The following is an 18269-nucleotide window of genomic DNA, read 5'->3' as shown; positions in this document are numbered from 1 at the left end:
TTTAAAATATTTTGCATTGATCATTACCACTTAGTAGAAAACCACGATTTCCAGAATATATTTAATTTTCAAAAACTAGTTTGATGGGCTATTTTGCTGACCTCCTACAAAGTCATGTTTGCCCCCTACAAACTAGTGCCTGAGCATCCAGTATTTCAATGACTGTTACCCACACAACTCTGCAGCTTATGACAAGTTCTCACACGTGAACTGCTTTAGCTGAGCTCAACTTGCCTGCTTTTAAACTGTCTTCTGACCCCTAAATGAATTTATTATTGTTAGAGAACAGACTCCACTTTAGCATCCTCTTCGCAAGAAACACATTTCCCATTCACAGATCTTATTTATTCCACTTCTGATCAAACAGTGCATAAAGGGGAACTGGGACAAAAGTACAAATCTTTCATAGGAAGCATAACAGCTTCTAAATAGAATAACAACATCCCCAAAATGGGTGCATTTTGATGATTTCATCCTGGCATCCTGAAAATTTTCGGCATCTAATAAAACCAGTAAATACAGTTGCATTTGAGATGCTACAAAGTTGTTAGCTCTGCAATAAAAAGTGAAACTATCACATGCTACTAAAATAAATATTGGATAGCTTAGTTACAAGAATGTTTGAAGTTATTTTGTTCCAATTGTTGTTACATGAGCTCATAAGTTACTGCAAAAAAATTTAAAACAGTAAGGTTCAAAAGGATACTGCCAACTTATTTAAATTTCACAATAGTCAATTTTGGTTTTACCTAGGATTGACTCAATTATATGCAAGGATACAGCAAAAAAATTCCATAAACCTGACATCACTTTTTATGTGGTCTACTGTTTTCCTAGCCACACTCTACCTTTTTCTGAATGGGACAAAAATAAAGATCTCTACAATGCATAGGGAAAAGAAACAAGTACAGTAACCAAAATAACTTCCAACCACTGCATCAATTTGATTACAAGTCTAAAAAACCCAGCGATCTTTTCCATAGTAAGTTGAGGACTCGCTGGTTTCTCAGAGCAGGGTAAGTAAAGAAACTGACAGTTAAATTTATCTTCACTTTGATTTGGCTTTAAAATACAACAAAGAAAACATTAAACCCCACAAAAGCAGTGCTGGACATTACTAAAATAATCAACTATTTCATACAGTAAATAAAGTTTCAAAACAAAAAAAAAGAAAACACATTTAGGGACACATGATGAAAGAACAGCCAAATACCCACCTACACACAACTTGTAAACGAACACAGTTCAGTAATGAAAACACATCTGAGACAACTTTCTTAAAGACTGGATTTTCAGCCATTGGTTTTGAGGGTTTTTGCAATAGAATTTAGCTTCAGTTCAAAACTCTTCAGTTCCCTTAACTAGAAAAGTATTTTCTCCACATAAAGTTTGGTATAATCTGATTTAATCAAATACACTTTATTTTACTGTCCCTAGAAGCATTATAAAGAATCACAGACAGGTGAATCTCTTCCCACAAAAGACTCCAGTTAACCACCCATATTGTACAGAAAAAGCATTGCTGGATGTCAGAATACACAGCAGAGAGAGCAAAGGGAGAGCTCAATTACAAACACATGGGCAAACACCACCACCCACCACAACTTTATCAAAGCACTTGAAATAATGGGAGAATCCTCAGCTGTTACTCAGGTGAAAAGTCTACTCAGGGAAAGAAATATTATTCATGCTGGTCTGTCCCACAGGGTGAAAAGCTATCACACAGTAAGCAATCCAGAAAACAAAATTACTTCCTTAAACATCTTTCTTAGGGATGCCAGACTTGTGATTTTTGAATTTTTAGCCATACACAAGGATAAATATTATCAAATAAGAAAAACATTGAAATAATTGTTATTTTATTTATACATATATTTAACAGTTATAATTTAGGTGTAAAAACTTGCTTTTCAGGTTTTTTAAATGAGGTATATTATCATATTATTTGAAGCTATAATATAGCCAGACAGAGACCAAAGTTTCAGTGTTAAATGCCCAAAACTGGTCCCTTAGGTGAACAGCACTGTTGACACTTGTGGGGCATTTTGCTGATAAACTTTTTAATACTCTAAACTGAATATTCATCATCTCACAGATCAGAAAAAGATTCCAGTGTTGAATGCTTTTAAGAATGACAATATTTTGGGGTTTCCTTAGTCTCTTAAAGCAGCCCTGACACCCAAAATTAAGTACAATTTGAACCATTTTCCTTATTCTCTGATGAAATGTCTCTTGGTCAGTTGTTCTGATGTCTTTAAAGGATACTTCATAAATTTGAGTACAAACTCAATGTTTTGTACTTAATGCACAGTACGCGATTTTTTCATAAGTCTTCAAAAAAGTTAGGGGTCAGTACAGTCCCAAAGTTGTGTACACACAGAACTCCACAATAAAGACAAACAGCACAAAATATCTGAATATTTCCATCACACAGCAAAACTGATACATACATATATTCCAGTTGTGCAGGACCAGGCAATCTACCTGCAGTGTTTGTCATATCCACATTCACAGACACGCTTATGTTCCTGCACAGCCAGCACCACCACACTGGGCCAGCCCTTCGAGATGCTGAGCACCTTCAGTAAACTCTGAGCTATGAGGGTTCACAGTGACACTTGCTGATGAGTCCCAAGCCCTCTACAATTTGGGCAATCCAAGTCCAGTGCTATTTCACAGCTGCACTAGGTTAGGAGTTTACCCTTGAAGTAGATCATTCCCAGAAACCTACCTCGACCTACAGTTACTACTTCTTCTCTCCTATTCCAGCAGATGCCCAACACACCAGAGCTGCTGCTGCTCCCCTGACCGGGCGACAGCCCAAGGAGAGCAGCACAACCCCGGCGAGGACCAAGCCACGCCACAGCAGTACTTTGCACGTGTGCTCTAAGCCACACCTTAAATCATTTCACACACCAGAATGTCAGCGTGGATAACCACTGCCAGAACACGACACAGAATCCCCTGAAGTCAACCACAGGTTCAGGTAATCATGACCTCTCTTTTTACAGCATAAATGCATAATTTCCGCACCACTCTTTGATGAAGGGACCACAGACTTAAAAAGAGGAAACAATTACAGTCATTAGAATTTCACCCAAGCATGAGATTTAATCTCAGGCCATGGTCTTGCCAATGGCTGTGGGGGTCTCAATGGAGACAAAATTGCTCTGTGGGAGAAAAAAATGCCTTGATGATGACATTAGTCAGCAAGAGAGACCGAGCTTTGTCTTCCATCCAACAGCACGGCCAAATACAAGGAAACCATTTTCCCTCCTCCTCTTCTTGACTCTAAAAAAAAAAACAAAACACAACCAAAAAAAAACCCAGCTACAATTTTGTTCCTCTCTCTGAAATGCAGTTTTTGTATGCTTTGGAAAATTTTCTTCCCAAAAGCAACACTGCTGGAAGGGTAGTCTTTAATATTAGAAAAGTAGATTTAAGCATGGATAAGCATCTATGACAAAAGACATTTCCCATGCCTATCCTTGTTAATATAATTGGACAGTTCTATCAACAATTCTCAAACACTTCTACAGCTTGTCTTAACCCAACATGTTCTCAAAGACCATTTCAAATTCTACATACACAGGAATCACATCTAAAAGATGCTCACCTTCTCTACAGTGCACTTAATAGAAATAAGACAGGTGAGAAACTTGGCTGAAAAAAACTGAGGCAAAGTTTGACAACGCAAAAGAGCTCCTGAGATCCAGGAGTACAAGCTCCTCTCATATGCCAATCACATGTTGCATCCCAACTAAGACACAAACAAACGAAAACTTTAGCACAGAAGACAAGAAAGTGCTACAGGTGATTGTACTAAAGTCAATATTCCAGTACTGCACAAAAGGCAGATCTGCAGTGGACAAAACTGTCTTCATGATCCTTCTAAAGTCTGAAGTAAAAGAAAAAGGAGTCTCTCGACAAAACTGTAAGCCCAAATGTATCATCTCTTCTCTGGAACTTGGGGTGAGGGACCTGGATTCTTACCCAGATCAACTTCTATAAGCCTCAATTCAAATGTTGATTTTTATTCCCCCTTATCATCGTTTACCTCCACAATGCTTTTGAATACAATTTATTCATTTTTATTTAAGCTACCTTTGCTATTCCATTTCCTTTCGCTATTCACCAACTCATTCTGCTGTTACATTAAACATATATACATATATATAAACACACATGGGTATTTGTTTGTCTTCTCACAACCACCCCTAGTGCTGGTAATTTCAATCTAATGTAGAATTAATCAGTTTAAGTTTGAAACAGAGATTGTAATTCAATTTGGAAGTCAACACTAACCATTTCATGCTCACTTGAAGAGATCAGATAGACTGCACAAGAACATTTTGGTAAAATAACTGATAAGGAGATGGGAAATAAGAATTATTGGTATTTACTTAGCCTGCAACACTTTTTGGAAGCAAACAGTTTAAAGGAAGCACTTCAGAATAGCTATTTAATCTGAATTTTACAGATAGCACAGAGAATATATTCTCACAGAATGCACAGAGTCTCTGCAATCACAGCTATCGTGCGAGCTGTTCAAGTCTTTCTTCCCTGAAACTCTCACCCAATTTTGCTCCGTTATGAGCTGTGACCCAAAGAACACAATGTGTTCAAGAATCCACCTGGAAATTATAACCACAGAATGTCTGTCCTTGCTCTTCAGCTTGCCAGGCCAACCTTAGGGTTCCCAGACAGAAGACAACTCACTGCCACACAGAGAACCAACTTTTTATTCCACTTAACAGACTTCAGCACTGACAGTGCAGGGGTTTGGTTTGCTCACTTAGCTAGAAGATCTGTTGCACAACTGCTTTACAATTATAACCTAAATTTTTCCATCTGCATTTGGTTTTCCTAGAGGTTTTTATAAACAGTACTTTACAGTAGTCATCTAAGAACCTACATTATTATTTCTAGTACAAAAAAAAAAAACACACTGAGAAATATATTAAGGAAGCTCAGTTCATGGCTCCATCAAGCTAAACTAGCTATTAAAAATGGGTTTATACATAAGGAATGTATCATTGAGCTTATATCTAGCATCTACTAATTGAAGACAACTTTTAAATCAAGATGCAGAAAAAATACAGTAGATCCTTATAAGTCCAGTTTGTCAATTAGCAGACCACTGAATTGCTAAACTGGACTATTTAGCAAGCAAACATATCCATCATCAGTAAAAATGCTACTTTGAAAAATGGGCTTTAAATTCTTTTTGACAAGGGTAATTTTAACTATAAATATGGTTCATATTTTATAGTAAGCTATTCTAAATTTTATGCAGTTATTTATAAGACTTCACTACATTAGCTAATATTTTAAAACATCTAAAAATTGATTAAGCTTTTAATTGATTGATTAAGCTTTCCCACTCTTCCAAACAGCTTAAAAATAATTTCCAGTAAGGAGAAACATAAAGCAAAAGTGAAATGAAAGGGCATGCAGTTACTTGATGAATGCTTGCACACAGCACAACGGAACAAAGAAATTCTGTTTTTAAATCAATAGGAAAGATGATTAAACAGACTTAAACAGCACCATTACAGTGCTTGGTTATTATGTTTTCTTGAGAAGCTGTCATGTTTTTGTGTCAAATAACCAAGTGTGAATTAGCACAATTTTGTTGTATACAAGCAAACACAATCACAACCACTCAGAAGCTTTGTAGAAAACCTGTCCTAGCAAGGGATAATTTAACATTGAAACAAGGTTCAATAAAGCCACTCCTAGTTAAAAATCTACACTTAAGATTAAAATTCAATTATAAATCAGGTCTTCTGAACAAGAAATACACAACTTTTTTAAAAATTGAACACAGAAAACAGTACATTTCTGACAGGATTCTAACAAGAGGTCGAAGAGAATGAGATTATTCTCTATAACTTTTGATATCAGGAGACAATGGCTCTCCTGCTCCTTGTAAACTTTTCAATCCATAAAAGGAACAGAAGCCTCATCCTACTTGGCTCTCTAATATAAGAGTTGATGTACAGTTTAGGAACTTGTTGAACATGTGTAGCTTTAATAGGCAAGTCAGCTTCAAGTCAAAATAGCAGAAAAGAACATAGAACATAAATAGTAGCAGCCAAGTAGACCAGTCCCACTGTCACATCACTCAAAAACGCACACATGAGGAGCAATGCATAACACATGGAAAGCTAAATCCATTACAGTTATGGCACAGATGCAGACAAAAATTCCACAAGACCAACGTTTTAGAGTACCCTGGTACACACACACTCCAAGTTCCATTCTACCCGATCTCACACAACAAACCCTGATAATCACACAGAAGTGGTTCAGTATAGATTTCATATAACTAGCTTTCTTTTGCCCAGTTATTACACAACGTGGGGAAATGGGGAATTAAATAAAAGAACTGTGTACGCTAAATTTCATGGTTCCCACATCGAGGCAGTTGTTTTGTCTCACCTGTGTTACCTGTGTCTTATGACATGTGTAAGACAACACCCCATAAGGTTTTATTGCTTAAGGTATAAAAAGCACTATCCCAATTATAGATGAAAAAGCCTAACCTTCCTTGAAACACAGAGGATGTTTTCTTTAAGAATGAGAAAATTAAGCCACAGTTGTGCTCCAAATCTTCTGCTTAATTCTGTTTCGATTCACAGTAAGGTCACTCCACCCACGTTGACCTGTTACCCCGAGTACTTATCACTAAGATCCTACATTGTAAGCAAACACTGCCCTCTTGTGCACTGCAACATCCAGGAGACAAAGTTCCGCTTCGGGAGTTGGGGAGAGGGGCATTCCAGACCAACAAAATTTTTATACCGATTGATTTTTCTTCATGCACAGCTCCTTAATTAAAAAAAATTTAAAATTTTAAAATTAATTTTAAAATATCAATAGAAATACCCTCTTGTCAGGCAAGTATCTGGCACCAGCCAAAATTGAGGTGAATTAAAAAATTTCAAGAGAAGTGTTTTCATTTGCAGAAATAAAGTTTATTTGCATTTTTAATACAAAGCAATATCAGCAATTTACAAGCACCATCAACCTGAAGAGTCCAATAGCATTTAGAAAACATTCACACTAGTGTTAATTGAACTCTCTTGGTCCTAGAGTACTTCCATGACATCAACCACTACAACAGGGCTCATGAATATGAATTACACTAGACAAAAATTGTATTTTAATTTTTTTTTCCACCGGAACAAGGTTCATTATTATGTTATTCTCATTTCAAGCTGACAGCCAAAGTTCTCGAGACTCTCCAATGACTTCTCTCTGATCAGAATGGTATCCACTAAACAACACAAGGCACTCTTTCCTCCACAGAAGAGATTTTCCTTCATTCAGAGCAAGTCATCCATATATACATCTACAACTATAAAACCCTACTTGCTCACTCACCTAGAATGAAAAAAACCATTAACTGTCACATCTTCACAAAGGTCTCAACAAACAAAAGCTCACATCAACGGAAGTGTGTTTTCATTGCAGTAATGTAAAGGTAACCCCGAGTTTACAAATCCTCTTAAAAGCTTACAACAAACTCAGCAAAACAACTAATCTGTGATAAAAGGTGGGAGTTTTTTGTGATATGTTAATCTTACAAATAATCTGCATCTGACGGAATTTGAATGCTGGTAGCAAGACCACATTTCCCTTGATCTCCCAAGCCTGTTTTCATTGTACTCATTTGCATCAGCAAGACATGCTTTTGCTATGCTCATTTCCCCCTCCCCAAGCTCTTGTGCAAGTTCAAAAGTCTTGGTCCCTCCAATGTATCAGGTATGAATTAATACCCTTCCTCAGCAGAACACAGCAGCAAAGTGGAAACAGACACTTGCAAGGCAGTTTTCTTTGAAAGGAACTGCAGGGACAAATGGTGACAATGAAGCTCTAGTTATAAAGTAAAAAGGTCAAAGGTTCAGACAGGCATAAGGATTACAAAACTACAAGTTCGTCAGAATTCCCCACACCCCAAGTTTAGACAACCAGGGTCAAGCAGTAGCTTTCCAATTAAAACCCTATAAGGATACTCTGTCCTTTGAACTTCATAGGGAGAAGAAAAAAAAAAAAAAAGACAATTTTCTGTTTTAGAATTTCTTTTGAGGACCCATCTCAAAATCAAACAGATAAAGGGTATCTGACAACAGCTCACCTAAAACAAACATTGCGATATCCCTTCGCTGCCTGTGTGGGGGAAGCTGGGATGAGGTAATCATGTTCTTCTGTATTAGTGTGCTGACCCTTTGTAGGGCATGAAATTAACCATCAGCAAGTAAAAAATCTGCTACTGGTTAAACTACTTTGCTACGCAAAGTGGTCTTAAAATGAAATATGGGGATTGAATTTCTTCTGGCAGATTAACTTGTATAACCTCTCTGCAGGCATCCCTTCCTGCTGAACTCATTTCAGAAACCATTCCAGACCCTACTGGATGCACAGGTCTGCAACAAACAAATATAAAAGTAACTCTTATTTTACTTGGACGACATTAACATCAGCTTTATGGAAGATCAGGAGCTGAATTTCAACAAAAGAACAGAAGCTTAAAAAACTCCATAGCACTGTGACAGAAACTACCCCATCTCAGTGTGAAATTTTACCAAAAATACCACCCTAAATATCTGCAAGAACAGAAGAAAAGTAACAGTACTGCATCTTGAAGTCATTCCTTCAGTGCAGAAAGTGAGTGTAAGGCTGATGTGGGTTCTTCTTACTGCTCATGACAAGCTAAGAATTGACCCTTAAAATTAGTTATTGAGGTTTGTTTTCTCTGCTTAGCAAGTCACAAACGGCTGTAAATGCTATATTTGTTGCACTGCTTGAGACAAGAGCCTCCTAAAGCATAGGAAATGTCTGAAATTATTTTACATAAAGAGTTTTTTATTTTAAATAAGGAGTTCTGTGCTTGTTTAAGACAAAAAGAAATACAAAACAGTTCAAACCATACAGCTACCAACAACAGCTTAATACCTTCCTGCCACAGACACACAAGAGCCTGATGTTGAAGAATATAAACCAGCGTGGTGAAAGGCATGATGTAGTACATCAAGTGACTATTATTTATTCCATTCCAACCTTGACTATCACCTTCCAGCTAAAACTTTAAGAAAGCATCTTGGGTGGAACTGTCTGCAACATTTCCAATTCCCAGCATGCAGGTTAAAAAAAGAAAAAAAAAAAAACCAAAAAAACCATAAACTTTTGATTTAACATTTGATATGTTTTGTTTTCAAGGACAAGCTTTGCAAGAAAAATGTAGCCACACAGAATGAAATACGACTTCCATTTTCCATTCCATTCCGTTACTGCTCAAATATTCTGCATTCATTGAATCCTAAGGTATTGTGTCTAAATAAGCATCTTGTGAGTGACTGTGACAAGTATTTACAAGGTCGAGCACTGCCTGGCATAGCATGAACCCTCATATCCAGCTCCCTTGCCCACAGCCATCCTGTCTCTAGTTTTCCTGTAGGTTAATACACATATACAGCTACCACAGGACTTGATACCGTAAAAGTAGTATTTTAAACAGGTATGAGAAACCTGAGAGGCAGAATAAACACAGGAAGATAAAGTACTTTGCACTTAAGTTTTATTTTAAAACCATATATAGAGAAAATGTGTAGTAACAGGGAAATCACAGATTCCATCAAAAAGAAAAAAGTAGCAGCATTCCTACTCGGAACGTTGCAGACAAAATGTTTGTAACAGTGAGCCCTTAACGCTCAACAACAAGGAAGTAGATCAAAATAATCTAAATTTTTCAAGTGTCATTTCTGAAGTGGTGAAAAAGTTGGCAATACTGAAATACTCAAACACCAAAGAATGTATCCTGTTACACAAGATATGCTATACTTCAGTTTGAGTTTCACCAAAACACGTTAAACCTGTAAGCACCTAAGTAGTCCCACAGGCACAGATCAGGTTTTATCATCATGGTCTCACCCTCCAAATCTGGTAGGGGGAAAAAAAAAGGGGAGGGGGCATACACCATCAAGATACATGTTATCAAGCAGAAAACTGAATTTTGTTAACCCTTTTAACTATTAACACAACACTGCATTTTCCCTACAACCCTTTCTTAATACACAGAATTGCAGTAAGTCACATTAGCAAATGTTTTAACTAATATACATAATATGGTATAACTAGAACTAAGTGAGTTTGATGTGCTTATGTGTCTGAACTGACGCCTGTAAAGAACCGTTTCTGCTGGGAAGAAAACTTCATCATGCCCTCTATTCTAGTCCACATCTTTGCTTCTCCCTGCATGGCCTATCAATAAGGAAATCTGAATAACTTATTCAGCCAATGTGGAGAGCTGTGACTAAATACTTTGAAGATGTTCATAAAAACAAAAGGAAGCAACAAGACATTTGTGTATTAAACTATCACCCCAAAAAAGTATTAAAGGTATATAAAAAAAATGGTTAAAGCAGTTTTCTAAGTTTTCCCATGTCCTCTTCATGAGAAAGTTTACACCGCTCAGATTAGTTGCTTCTGGCAGAAAGGAATGTCTGACTACAAGTCACTCTTGAGTACATCCAAGAAACGTTTGCCAAAGTAAACTTTGTTCTTGAGAAGCTAATCAGGTGCTTACAATTACTGAAGAACGATAGTGGGTTGTCAAGTACCAGAGACGACTAAAAGACCACAAGTTTCTGTTATTTAGCACCCGGCCACTCCTCCCCTGCAGCTCCGGAGCACGTGAATGGCACTGGACGGCCGGTGAAACAGACACGTAAGTAAATATTTACCCCCAAAGAATGTAAACAACACGACGCAGTTACTACTACCGCAGTTTAGAAATAACACATCTGCTCAAAAGGGGATTAAATTCGTTCATCACGAGAAGTAACTCGGTCTGAACCTTAGTCTAGCCAAGAACAAACACATTCTATTGCAAATCTACCACATAGCTGACACTAAAGAGAGACTGGCAGAGGAAACGCATAAGAACTGAATCTACTGATTGACCTCTGTAGTTGCAGTTTATCAACCTGCGACTACTTTAAGCAGCCTGCAGCTGCAACTCCATCACATCCTTAATCGAGCACCAACCACTTCTTAGCTCTTTTTAGAAGAGATGGAGGGGGGAGATAGAACAAGGTGAACTAATTCAGAATAAATTCTAACACAAAGCAGATTAACCTTCCAATATCATCTACAAAGACTAAAATGAAAAGACACCAAAATCCACAAAATTATTTCTAAGCATAAGATTATCGTGTGAGAACTCCCTGGTCCCTCCAAGACAAGGTCAGCACGGGGATGTCCCGTGCACAGCTCTCAACCCAGGCAACAGCAAACTCTGACAGCTTTAACAAGTGACAAAATAGAAGTCAATAGGACTGTAATATACCATTAATAAGGTCTCCATACACAATAAAGAAAACTTTTTACCCAAGTAAGTAAGGAACCTGAGCAGGCCTGACTGTTCAAAGCACACCCCAGGAACTCTAATTTGCAAACCCCTTTCCTGTGAGCACTGGCACTTTATTTGAGGGGCAACTATGAAGAAGCGTCACAGAGTCACAGCGCCCGTACAGAACCCGGCACCGCACCCCCGCCTGCCCCCGGGGAGCCCCCGCCTCGCACCAGCCGAGCTCCCACCGCGGACCCCGCCGGGCGGGCCGGGGCGGCCCCCCCGCGCCCCCCTTACCGCCGATGATGGTGCGGATGAGGGAGGCGTGCCCGGGGCAGTCGACCAGCGTGAACTGCAGCTCGCCGGGCCCCGGGCCGAGCTGCGGCGGCAGCGCGGTGCGCAGGCAGGAGAAGCCCAGGTCCAGCGTGATGCCCCGCGCGCGGCTCTGCGGCGCCCGGTCGAAGGCGGCGGTGGAGCCGGTGGTGCTGAGCGCCCGCGCCAGCGCCGTCTTGCCGCTGTCGATGTGCCCCAGCACCCCCACGTTCACGTTCAGGGGACGGGCGGCCATGGCGGAGCTGCGCCCGCACGGTCCGTCCCCACAGCGCCCCTGCGGCAACGCGGCGCCCGCCGCCGCCGTTCCGGCCCTGGCGGAGGGTGACCCAGAGGGGCGAAGGTTGGGCAAATCCAGCGCTACCGCGGGGACGGAAACCGCGGGGATGGAAACCACCGGCCGCGGCAAGCGGCACCTCTCCAGCCTCCCCTGCCCGCACCCCGCCCCTGCCGGGCGCCTTCTCCCAGCAGAGGCAATTTAAGCAGGTGACTGTGATGGCCACACACCCAACAGCTGTGCCCTTCCACAGGTGTGTGCCCGGCCCCATGGCAGCAGGAGGGGGCGACAGCCCTGGGAGAGCGTCTCTGTCACCACCCTGGGGCATCCGTGCTTGGCTCTCCTCTCGCCCACGCTGATTAGTGGCTGTAGGGCTGCTCAGCTCAGCCCGTGCTCGCTGTTACATCACACCCTTCATTCTGCCCCCCTGGACACCCCATCCTGGTGCTGCTGGAATTACGGCAGCCCAAGTTTGCTTTCAAAGTCGCGTGGATATTGCAAACCCGCGTGAAACAGCAGGTCACGTTTGGATCATTTGCTCTCCTTACACTTAATAAATTCTAGCCTTGCATAAGTCGCTTTCATGTGAAAGTATATTTATGTTGGGTAAGATGCTACCTAAAAATCACACCTTTAATGGATTAAGAATCATCAAGATTATTCACAGCTCTCCTGCAAACTAAGAATAACCACCCAAACAAAAACCAGCAGGTAGATGAGCATTGGAGAGGCCTGAGAGCAGCTCAGAGGCTAAGGGCAGGACCACACTTCCCTGATTTAAGTCACTTGGCTTTGCTGATAACCCGGGAAGCACATGGGACCAAATGCATTACAGGATAAAGCTTAACGCGTGTGCTCAGCATTTCAATAGTGACTACTAAGTGGCCCAAAGTACCACTTCGAATCATAACAGCTGTTTACAAGCCAAGAAGCCAATACTGTGTTATGGACTTCCCACAGGTGTCAAAGCAGACTAGACTTGCACTGTATTCTACATTTTATTTTCTTCGAGAGCAGCGCTGTTGCTTTTCTGCTCACCCTATGCAGTAATACATATTGCTAATGGTATTAGCATTCACATCTGAATAACTAATGAATGAGCCAGAAGTGTAAAATGACTTGCCTAAGGCTATTGTCAATATCATGGATTTAGTTTTTAGGCTTTGACTCCAAACTCCAGGCTTTTTTTCCTTACAAAGAAAGCTGCTTTATATAACAACACTTCCAACATGAAGAGTTTGGTTTGAAGCTGGATACAAATTATTCCTCCTTCACAAACACATGGAAGACAAGCTGACAGAATCAATGACTCAGTGAAAAGGGGCAGGGGGGAATAGCTTTCCTTCCTAGTACTCAGTGCTATTTGAGAGACAACTGTCTCCCTAAAGGAAAGACATGAACTCATGAGGAATACTGCAATGCACTGAGCTAGCCTGGCTAATCAGCTTCTGGAGTAGAATAGTTCAGCTTGATAGGAGCTCTGTCTTGAGAGCCAAATTAAGCATAATGTCACTTTTCAGACCAAGTTCCCAGGCTTTGAATAGTTTCCTGTTAAATCATAAGGCTCATATACACTTCATCGTGCTGAACGTCTCAACATGTTATATTGATACGTACTTCCAAAGGGAAGGGAAAGTTTACATCAATTCCCATAGTTATAATCCACAAAGATATCCCTGTATCATATTACCTACCATTTACTCCTTTTTTTAGCATTGTTAGATGAGTTCAGAAGAGGTGGGAAAAAGTCTGATTCCTAACCAGAGGAGGCATTATCCAGAAGTCCTCCCAAAACATCTGAAATAACTGCCATTTTCAACAAGCTTTGACAAAGTAGAGAGGCCTAAAAGTTTCTACAACTCTTGAGAAAACTGGCAATGAGGTCAAGGAGGTCCCATTTCAATGACTCATAGTGCAAGAGGCTACAGCCAGATCAGGTGTGGTCTGTTTTGGTCTGCCAACTTAGCAATGAAACAAAGCGCTGCATTTTGCTCAGACAGTATTTAATGGGGTACTGGATAGAACTCCTGGGATGAAAACAGATAATTCTCTCTGTTAAGGACATCAAAATAAGGATGATAAAAATCCATAAGAAAATGTATTTAATTCCACTGGTCACATTAAAATAGTGGCACTTCTTTTACTTGTGAGTGAGGTCCAAGAAGGAGAGCTGTCAGGTAGTAAAGTGTTTTCTTCCTTTAGACACAGAAGAGATTTGCAACTCTCTAGATAGAGGAGCCAGTTGTTCTTGGGGAAAGGGAAGGAAAAAAGCCCAATGTGTACAGCTTTGTTGTTACCACTCAGATAGCTCTGTCTCCAGGATTTTAGAGTTCTGGTTTTGCCATGTATCACTTGAGGAAATATCAGAGTGCACACTGTATCTGTGAAATGAATAACTTACATCACCAATATCAAGGAGGAGAAATCTGATAAAGAGAGACATAAGCACTTTTATTCAGCATTTAGAGATGTCCATTCTGTGAGCTTACAAAGTTTTAGAATTAGTTACAAATTTGGAAAGGAATTAGGTAAGATTCATCACTCCCATTGCTTTGAAGAGTAGCAAAAAAATGAGCTTTTTTGTGGGAAACAAAATGGAACATACCCCTCACCCCCTCATCACTTCCCCCACACACCCACACACAGAGGTCTTGATATTACTAAGATGGAGAAGGGAACCTGGCAAAAATGAAAGAAGCCCAAATTCTCCAGATTTTTCTATGTCTTCCATGAAGTTGTAGCATTTGGATGTATTCCTTATTTTCCCCTTAATACATCATTCCTCTTTCCACTCGTTCTCTCCTATACTGAATTTCTTCCTTAAAAAGTGTTCATTTTAATGGCTAAAGTTTATGGACTCATGGGAGAAAGGGCAGGAAGTCAGACTTTTGGGATAGGGTAAAAATGTAAAGGTCATTCACACACTCACACACACGTACTCTCTCTCACTCCAAAAATAATACACTATTTGACAGTTTCAGGATTCAGCATGTCCCATTGAAATTTGAAAGCTTATGTGAAACTAGGCCACGTCCTGTAACCTCAAACATTTAGTCTAGGAAAACAGCTCTCAAGTCTCCAGCTCCCACATCGGGTATCGCATGACGTCTGTGCCAAATAGGAGACCTCGAACCAGGGGGCAAAAGAAACGTTGGTAAAATGAGTTGATTAAACCTGGGGAATAACAGTTCAGACTCTTAGTGACAGGTATTATTTTTTCTGGTTAGCTGGCTGGTGAATATTAAATTATACTCAAGGCATCTATAACATGAGCTGGGCAGAATAGTCGCACAACCCACTTGTGTTCCACCTGGTGGCATGGACAAAGGAGAAAGAAGAGTCATGCTTTGCAATGAAATTATTTTATCCTCCCCCTCTATTATGTTAACTATTAAAAATCACAAAAATCATGTAAAAATTGAGGCTCAGTATTTCCTCATACTGATGCACCACAACACGAGACACCAATTATAAAAGATTGTTTATGCCACTGAAGTTCAGTTCTGAGCTTTCCAGTAGTTCCACTTGTGCTCTGCTCTTTCTGGGCAATAAACAATTAATCCTGTGTGGTCTAAAGGATTACTGTTTATTTTTCCTCACCCAAATGTCCTCTTTTGCCCCTCTTTAACTGCAATTTCAGGACAATGCTCAAAGAACATATGGAATTAGTAAAACAATGAATACAATGAGCGACACCAAACCTGGCACAGCTTATGGATGATTGCAAATTAATTAATTAATACTCATGTGAGCAAATAAGAGGGAGAAACCAGCCTCACATCTATCATGCAAACAATTCTTCACTGATTCTTCTTTATATTGAAGTATACCCTTCTACTATAAACCCAAATCCAAATAACTTTAATAACATTTTCTGCAGGTCAATACTAAAATTGTACCTTCATTGTGGCAGCAGATTTTATTTACTGAACAGCAATGGTCACTACCAGACAGATGTTTTAGGCTCTAAATTCTGCTTTTGAGATGTCATATTGCTGTAGACAAACAATTAGCACTCTGTTTGTTACCCACTTTTATCAGGAAAAATCTCTAATTGAATTAGTATTTCTAAAGCTCAAGAACCTGAAGTAGCATATCTGATTTTTACAGACATGGAATATTTATCTCCTTCCTCTAAATTACATTGAAGATTAACAGCAATTCTTGATTCCTGCCGTCTACGTTCCTATATATTGAATTTCACAAAAACATAAATAAACAAGTACTGTTAAATAGACTTTGAAATGCCATAATCTCAAAAATAGGTCTAGCTGCAACATCAGACAGGATAACATGGACCACATGGAAAGGCTTCAGTCTAAGTTAACAAACTATTATGTATTTCACCCATTGCTAGCCCTTTTGAAAAGGAGGGCCATAGCTAGTCTGGACCCCTTGATAACAACATCACTGCCTTCAGAGCTCTTACCAGACTTGCTAATTATTCTTCCAGGACTGGCAGAAACTTGAACTCTGACCAGACTTACCCACAACACTTGCGGCAGTTTAATGCACTGGAGAAATCAAAGTTGTATATTTGCTCTTTTACAAAGAGAAAAGTCTGCACTCAGTACACATTAGGCATTTGTATTCTGTGACTAATATGACCCTGAGAGGATGTACAGAGTCTAATAGCATACACACTTTTCCAATTATTTAAAGAATAGCTCATGATTGTTAGATTCAAAAGTTCTTAGCTGAACAGTTGTATAAGAGGATGCCCTTACAAAGGTGTTGAACTACACATGTGTGCAATTATATTGTAGTTAGAGAGTATGTAAATATAAGCTGACAGAACAATTAACAGAAAAAGAAAGCAACAAATAATGAAGTCTTTCCTTTGCCAAATGACATTTATAACAAAACTAATGGAAGCTCTTAAACAAAAAGGGAATGAATACCCTCTATACGGTTCACTGGGCTTCTGCAAACGGAACCATAACTGCCATCCTCCCTAAAACTGCTCTCCCAGCTTGTGCTGTCACATGACCGCTTTTGCAATTCCCCTGGCAGTGACAGGAAAGCCGAGATGGCACCAGACATCAGTCCTGCCTCATACCGCAATAATCCCTTGGCCTTCAACATTGCAGACACAGCCATAGTTTTATAATGGCAGAAAACTATATATCCATGGGAAGAGTCCCCTGTCTTTTTCCTGACAGAGATCCCAATACCTACAAACAAGGAAAACTCACTGGAACTGCAGGTTCCCAGATCCCATCTAAAATTTCACTGTGAGTGATCTCCATCTCAAGCATTTAAAGACTTCATAAAAGGTGCATCGGAATTACCCCTGAACCACAGTCAGGAGCTGTAACAGCCTGCAAGCTTTAGCATCACGGACCTGATGAAACAAGGGCAATGTCTGTGAGGCCATGAAACTACCTGCTGAGAATCTGGAGTGTTTGTATCCATTTCAGTAGGTCAAAGCTCATGCAGAACAGATGCTGTATATTACAAGTTCGGCTGCTGACATGAAGGCTTTGGACACATGGAACAGAATTATTTTGCAGTTACAATGAACACTAGAAGTTAGTGAGCAACACTGAGCAAGTAAGAGACCACCCTTTCCTTGGCAATGGGGTGGACTGGACGGTCTCCACAGATCCCTTCCAACCTGAATGATTCTGTGATTCTTTGATCAAGATTTGGAAAGCCTCAGCTTACTTTTGTGAGCTAAACCCCGCAGAGGTTTTGATAAAGCTCACGTTCCTGGCCCCCTGTCACCTGGCTGTGGGGAAGGGGCTCCCAGGACGGGGAGAGGGCCCCCTCAGCCCCACGACGAGATGGGGACACTCGGGGCTCCCTCAGCCCCGGCAGGAGGAAGAGCTGGCTTCAAGTATTCACGGAAGGCTGGCTTCAAGTATTCATGTCGCTGTAGGAGCAAGAAAACTGCGGGCAAGAACGAGCCAGTTTCCCCCTCCAGGAGGGCTCCGCTCGCCCCCCCCCCCCCCCCAAACCGCCCCCAGCCCAGTCTCGGCCTCTACCGATTTAACAGAATCAACTAGGTTGCAGAAGACCTCTGAGATCGTCGAGCCCAACCCATGACCGAGCACGCCATGCCAACCAAACCACGGCACCGAGTGCCAGGCCCAGCCTTCTCCTGAGCCCCTCCGCGGCCGGTGACCCCCGCCTCCCTCCCGGCCCGGCCCGACTCCTGCGCAGCACCCGCGCCCGGCCGGACTCTCCGCGCGCGCCACACACGCGGAAGCGCGGCGGGCGGACCCTAAAAATCTGCGCTCCCTGCGCAGGGTGACGGGCGGGCGCCGCGCCCAATGAACGCCGGGAGCGGCGCCGCGGCGGCCA

General features: G+C 40.8%; 1 protein-coding gene and 1 long non-coding RNA gene across 3 annotated transcripts in view; both read right to left on the bottom strand.

The window, feature by feature from the left end:
* The window catches only part of EEFSEC (eukaryotic elongation factor, selenocysteine-tRNA specific), a 120476-nt gene extending 108142 nt beyond the window's left edge, over positions 1-12334 (bottom strand). Inside the window, exon 1 of one of the 2 annotated variants that reach the window (XM_064667524.1) lies at positions 12194-12334. Coding sequence is in view for 1 of the 2 variants with exons in the window: in XM_064667523.1 (XP_064523593.1) it covers positions 11654-11924 (271 nt within the window). In the remaining variant the exon portion in view is untranslated. Of the gene's footprint in view, positions 1-11653; positions 12088-12193 lie in introns of those variants that run through there. The other variant, XM_064667523.1, reaches the window with a different exon arrangement.
* A 2059-nt stretch (positions 12335-14393) lies between these two features.
* Positions 14394-18056, bottom strand: LOC135420288 (uncharacterized). The gene is made up of 2 exons (XR_010433447.1): positions 17691-18056; positions 14394-15273 (listed from the first exon to the last, which is right to left on the bottom strand). It is a non-coding gene; the product is annotated as an uncharacterized LOC135420288 (long non-coding RNA).
* Between the last annotated feature and the right edge of the window lie 213 nt (positions 18057-18269).

This window comes from Pseudopipra pipra, chromosome 11, assembly GCF_036250125.1.
Source record: "Pseudopipra pipra isolate bDixPip1 chromosome 11, bDixPip1.hap1, whole genome shotgun sequence".
Lineage (NCBI taxonomy): Eukaryota > Metazoa > Chordata > Aves > Passeriformes > Pipridae > Pseudopipra > Pseudopipra pipra.
Note: the sequence above shows the minus strand (reverse complement) of the source record. Positions and strands in the feature narration are given on the sequence as shown.